Source organism: Falco biarmicus, chromosome 16, assembly GCF_023638135.1.
Source record: "Falco biarmicus isolate bFalBia1 chromosome 16, bFalBia1.pri, whole genome shotgun sequence".
In the NCBI taxonomy this organism is placed as follows: Eukaryota; Metazoa; Chordata; class Aves; order Falconiformes; family Falconidae; genus Falco; species Falco biarmicus.
In genome coordinates, this window is record NC_079303.1 from 9,838,938 (window position 1) to 9,844,613 (window position 5,676).

Consider the following 5,676-nt stretch of genomic DNA (forward strand, 5'->3'; position numbering starts at 1 on the left):
TGTAAGATTTCTGTCACTTTGCGTGAAGTTTAGGGAACAGTTATTTCAACTATTTGCTTAATATCTTGCGGAAAAATTAGCCTTCCAGTAGACATTAATAGTACACAATAATTGTTTCAGTCTTGAACTATATCTAGCAAAGTTGCTATACCAGATTTTAGTTTAATTCAGTTCTGCAATTAAGTTTTCAAAGCTACTGTAGGTATTATTCATAATGCAAAGTAAGCATTTCAGTACTGAAATATATTTCTGTTTTCTAGACCTGCAGCAACACCCAGGAGTGAAAGGAACGAGGTACTGTAAAACTAGTTTCTTGGTAAACAGTCTCTATCAGCTTTTAATCACGTAGATGGGAGCAGTGTTTATGTAGTGATCAACCAGATGTACAAATTGCTGCTGGTATGCAGCTTTATTGTATTTGAGACAAATCTGTGGGCTGTGAAGGAGAGAATGAATCATTCATGCATTTGTAATGGTCTGTAATACTAGACAGTGGAATTACAGAAAGTACTGTATTTTTTGTAGGTCAGCATACCAATGGAAGTAACTGATGGCCCTGGTTTAACTCACTCATCTGACCCAACTTCAGAGGATGTCCGGTTGGAAGCTTCAACCTACAAGGAGACTATGCTGCTGTTGGAAGAGCTTGGTGTGGTTCATATGGGTATGTTTTCAAGTCTCTGTCTTCAGCTGTTACAAGTTCCCCTTAAAACATGATTTCTTTGTATGCGCTCCTAAGTATTTTAATTTCATATTTTGATATAGTATCTCTTTGTGACTAGAGATCCCCCTCAAAAGCTGTGAAACTGTCACCTGACCTGAGATGTTGCCTGCATTACCAGCCGATGTGCCTTACGTTATCATTGGTTCTCTGTCTAGTCAGAGCTGGAGAAGCAGTTTCTTGCAAAGTACAGTTCAGCTCCTTCTAATGCGGTCATCAAAAGTCAGCAAGAGCTTTTTCTTCTTTATATCCCCTTGATGTGGTTTACGCCCAGCTACACCTAAACACCTAAGCACCACACAGCCACTCACTTGTTCCACCCCAGTGGGGTGGGGGAGAGCATCGGAAAGGGAAAAGTGAGAAAACTCATGGGTTGGCATGAAAACAGGTTAATAGCAAAAGCCACGCACGCAAGCAAAGCAAAGCAAGGAATTCATCCAGCACGTCCCATGGGCAGGCGGGTGTTCAGCCATCTCCAGGACAGCAGGGCTCCGTCACGCATAACAAATACTTGGGAAGACAAAGTGCCATCGCTCTGGATGTCCCTCCCTTCCTTCGTCCTCCCCCAGCTTTATATGCTGAGCATGATGCTGCATGGCATGGCACATCCCTTGGGTCAGCTGGGGTCAGCTGTCCCAGCTGTGTCCCGGCCCGGCTCCTTGCGTACCCCCAGCCTGCTCGCTGGTGGGGTGGGGTGAGGAGCAGGAAAGGCCTTGGCTCTGTGTGAGCGCTGCTGGGCCGTAACGAACACATCCCCGTGCTACCAACCCTGTTTGCGGCACAACTGTAAAACATGGCCCCGTACCAGCGACTGCGAAGAAAATTAACACTATCCCAGCCACAACCAGCACACCCCTCAACAGCTAATGACAAAGAGTACAGCAAAATAATGGCTTTGCTTAAAAATAGTAAGTACATATATATAACAAATTTCAACTGTCATAAGATGCTTGCATATATGCACAAGGCATTATATAAACATAAGCATCACTTACTAGGGCTCTTAAACTATGCTAAAATTTCATTAGGCAAGTGTTAACCTTGGCCGAAGGCCAAACTCCCCCCCCAGTGCTGCCACTGCCCGTCCTTGACAAAATGGGGTGAAAAAGCTTGTGGGTCAGTGTGAAGGCAGGGCTGTCACTTCCCAGGGACTGTCACTGGCAAAACAGACCCCACCGATTAAAATACATTTGGATAGTGAGAAACAAAGACCCCAAACCTGAGAAGGACACGTCGGCACCCCCCCTGCTCAAGCTCTGCCGCGCTCCTTCCCTGCCACCTCCCCAGGCAGCGCGGGGAGGCTGCGGTCGGCAGTCGGGACGTAGCAGTTTCTCTGCTGCTCCTTCCTCGTCCCTTTTCCCTGCTCCAGTGTGAGTCCTCCCCCAGGCTGCAGTCCTTTGGGGAAAATCTCCTCCAGCCTGGGCCCTCCATGGGTTGCAGGTCCTTCGGGAAGGATCCGCCTGCTCTGGCACGGGGTCCTCCGCAGCACTGCGCTGTGGGTATCTGCTCCAGCATGGTTCTCTCCGGGGCTGCAGGGGAATCTCTGCTCTGGCACCTGGAGCAGCACCTCTCCCTCCTCCTTCGCTGACCTGGGTGTTCGTTTGCAGGGCTGGTTTTCACATGCTTTTCCCCTTCTCTGCCCGTGTGGTGGTTTCGCCCTTTCCTACATTTGTTTTTCCTGAGGAGCTGCCAGCACGGCTGAGAGGCTCAGCTGTGCCCTGCGGTGGGTCCATTGAAACCGTCCATGTCCAGCACGGGGCGACCCCTGGCTTCTCACAGGGACCTTCCCACTAACCTGCCACCTGCACCTAATACAGCAAAGCACTGAACAGCTTATACATTGGGCAGTATTTGTGCAGCTTTGTGTCTTTTCTGTCTCAAAACAGGTTCTGCTACTTTGTTGAAAATGCAAAACATACTTCTTGAATATGAACGGAGAATAGAACGTCAGAAAAATCAGTATAAAGCGCTCTCAAGAGAAGTAAGGAAATTGGAAGACGAAAGGGAGGAGTCACAGTTCAGAGCGGAGAAGACTCAAGATTTGAAATCCGTGTTGGCTCACCAAGAAGCAGAATGGAAAAGGGATATCCAAAGCCTTAAGTATGTAAATTGTGGTCTGATAATGTATTATCTTGGTAGTGGTTTTGTTCCGAAAGACACTGATGGTGCAGGCAACAGGATGAGAAGTTTCCAGGCTTTTGGGTTTGGGTTTTTTGAATCCCGTGGGCCAGTTATGCTATGAAGTACATAATGTGAGAGGGGAAAAACGTCCGGATACCAGCTCCATGTACAGTCTTCTGGATGTTGTTCTAACTTTGTTTTCTAGCAAGAAAAGAGCAAGAGAGTGTATACAGGGAAATCAGATTTATAAGAGAGATTTGAGAGATGGTTGGGTGTTTGTTTTTTTTTCATTTTGTCCTTGCAGCTTCAGTTGGCCTATAATACTAGGATTTCTGGTAACTCCACCCAGTGCAAGTCAAACCAGAGCTTAGAGCATTTGTTTGCTTACCTGTTTGTTTGTTGGAAGGGTCAAGTTTGGGATTGCCCCTTTCCCCACACTCCTGAGCTAGACCCGGAGGCGTGAGGTTTCTCATCGCTGTTGACATCACGTCCGACAGGGGTGGCCAGCAGGCACCGTAGGCAGTTGAGCAAGGACAACTGCAGAGCCCTGGCCTGGGAGGGGAGATCTCCTCGTGGTGATCCCCGGTGGGATGGCGTGGCTGGGGAGCTGGCCCAGCAGGGCCAGGCGGCCCAGGCAGAGAGCGAGCTCAGCAGGAGCCACCGTGAGCTGGCAGCTGGGGCGGCCCGCAGCGGCCTGGGCTGTCTGGGGGGCAGCAGTGCCAGGGCACTGGGCGCAGGGAGTGCCCACCCCTCCTCAGGGCTTGCTGAGCTGTGTCTCGAGCCCGGGGTCCGGTTTTTGGCCGCCCAGCCCAGGAGATCTTGCCCAGCCCGTGTGAGGTCGGCAGGGAGATGCCGGGCTGGCCCGGGGGCAGGAGCACCAGCCCTGTGAGGGGAGGCTGCGGGAGCTGGGCCTGGGGGAGTTGGGCCTCCCAGCGCGGGGGAGGGGAGTACGAGGAAGACGAGGCCGGTCCCAGCTTGGCCTGGGTTTGACTTCAGCAGGTGTTCAAAATCCTCAAGCATCTGTCAAGTATAAAGAAGTAGTATTTTCATTCTAAGTGAATTCTCCAAGCAGCGTTAAATTTATTTTTAATTCGCAACTTTTTGCGAAATTACACTAGAAATTACATGTAAAGCTTTTTCCTTGCAATATACACCATTCAAATACAAATGCTTCTGTCAGTATTTCAAGTAATTTTAGTGGTGGTTGATTCTTGTTTTGCAGAATTTCTAAAGCAGGCTTTCAATTGGCAGTTCTTCCCTTACGTTGACGATTTTTTTTAATTTATTTTTTTGTTCACTGTTGCAAGTATATGGGAAAAAATAGTCAAAATAATGATCAAACACAAAGCTGCTTGCTTGTTTGGGTACCGTGGGCACACCATGGACCGTTTTTTACCATGTCAGTGCTTATTGCTGATTGTTTCAGTTGGTAAAGAAGCTGACCTTCCATAAGGCTTTCCTTGTAAGTCAGCTTCAAAATGGAATTGCTGTAGTTTCTCCCAGAGGTAGATCCAACTGAGGTTTAAAACTGTTTTTAATCGTATTCAGCTTAAACCCCATGCATTTCTGAATCTGGTTTTGAACACTGACATCCTTCTGGAGTAAACAGAAGCTGCTTGTTCTGCCTGTGGTCAGCAGTTGTTTTAGACTTACAGAAGGCTTGCTGAAAAATTGTTGGGTCTGCCACAGATAAGTGGCGTGCTGATTCACCAGTATTGCTTCTGGTCACTGAATCCGTAATGTGTAGGCAATGCTCAGTATACTAAGAAAATGTATACTAACCATAGTAAAAGTTTGCGATGCTTTGATCTGATGAGACAACAAACTCCTTTTTCAACAAAATGGCTGTAATATGAAGATGGGTTTTTTTAATTTTATTATAGAAGTGTGCACACTGGTGTGTGTTTCCCTATACAAACTTACAAATAACTGATAAATCACTCAAAGTTTTTTTTCTGTATCTTGTACAACTGATACCATGCACAATGGAATGAAGTTAGAATTCTTTAAAAAGTTGAAAAGTACAGTAAAAATATGAACTCTGAAAACGTTTAACATTTTTTATGGTTTGAGTTGTCTCTGCAACTCCATCATGTGGAATATCTACTTTTATATCAGTGCTTTTGTTTCTCAAATACTCCGTTAAATCCCAGATGTTCTTTGAAACAAGAAGAAGAAAAGAGGCTCAGAGTAGAAGTGCTGTGTGAGAAAAGGAGAGAAGACCTCCGAAGGAAAGAAGATCAATATTGTAAAGAGATGGAGGAGAAACAGAAACTTGAGTTACAGTCTAGGAATTCAGAAATGGAGTTAAGAACACTGAGAAAGCTCTTGAAACAGGTATATTAAATAATGAATTAAACTCTTTGTCTTATTTTCTGCTTCTTTTCAATTGTATTCCGGTATGCCTAGAGAAGGAGGCGCTTTGTTCACGGAAGAGGCGCTGGATAACAATTGTCAAATTTTGAGAACAGTAGAGTACAGTTGGTTCACAATTGGGGTTGTTCTTTTTTTTTTTGCTTTGCAGTTTATTATTCCTTTTTTCCTTTTTCAAAATTTAGGTTTCATTTGTATTTCAGGCAAAGCCTGACCTTTTTTTGAATTACTACAAAACATCCTGTATTTTGCCTTCTTAAATTTTCCTAAGAAAATTTAAATTTTTTTATTTATAGGTGGATTATCATAACGGTGGGGAATCAAAAATGTTTTCAAGTATGCAAGGGAGAATGGGAAGATGTATTGCTAGCTCTGTTTTTTCTTAAGATGCAAGCAGTTTTATTGTATTACTGTAGGCTGAAGAGGAACGTGATGAAACACAGAGACAGCTCTCTCAGGAA

The 5,676-nt window shown here is 45.5% G+C and overlaps 1 protein-coding gene across 1 annotated transcript; it reads left to right on the plus strand.

Annotated features, from left to right (window-relative positions):
- The first annotated feature begins 529 nt into the window (after nucleotides 1–529).
- LOC130159635 (ankyrin repeat domain-containing protein 26-like) lies at nucleotides 530–5,212 on the plus strand. Its single transcript, XM_056361450.1, has 3 exons — nucleotides 530–664; nucleotides 2,608–2,821; nucleotides 4,996–5,212. Exons 1-3 carry the CDS (start codon nucleotides 538–540, stop codon nucleotides 5,186–5,188), a joined length of 534 nt encoding a protein of 177 aa, XP_056217425.1. The 5' UTR covers nucleotides 530–537; the 3' UTR covers nucleotides 5,189–5,212.
- Nucleotides 5,213–5,676: the final 464 nt, after the last annotated feature.

Bases quoted from the DNA above. Each gene is read 5' to 3' on its own strand.
- LOC130159635 (XM_056361450.1), top strand. From the start codon at position 538: ATGGAAGTAACTGATGGCCCTGGTTTAACTCACTCATCTGACCCAACT. The intron at 665-2,607 runs GTATGTTTTCAA...GTCTCAAAACAG, and splicing joins GCTTGGTGTGGTTCATATGG to GTTCTGCTACTTTGTTGAAA. The intron at 2,822-4,995 runs GTATGTAAATTG...GTTAAATCCCAG, and splicing joins AGGGATATCCAAAGCCTTAA to ATGTTCTTTGAAACAAGAAG.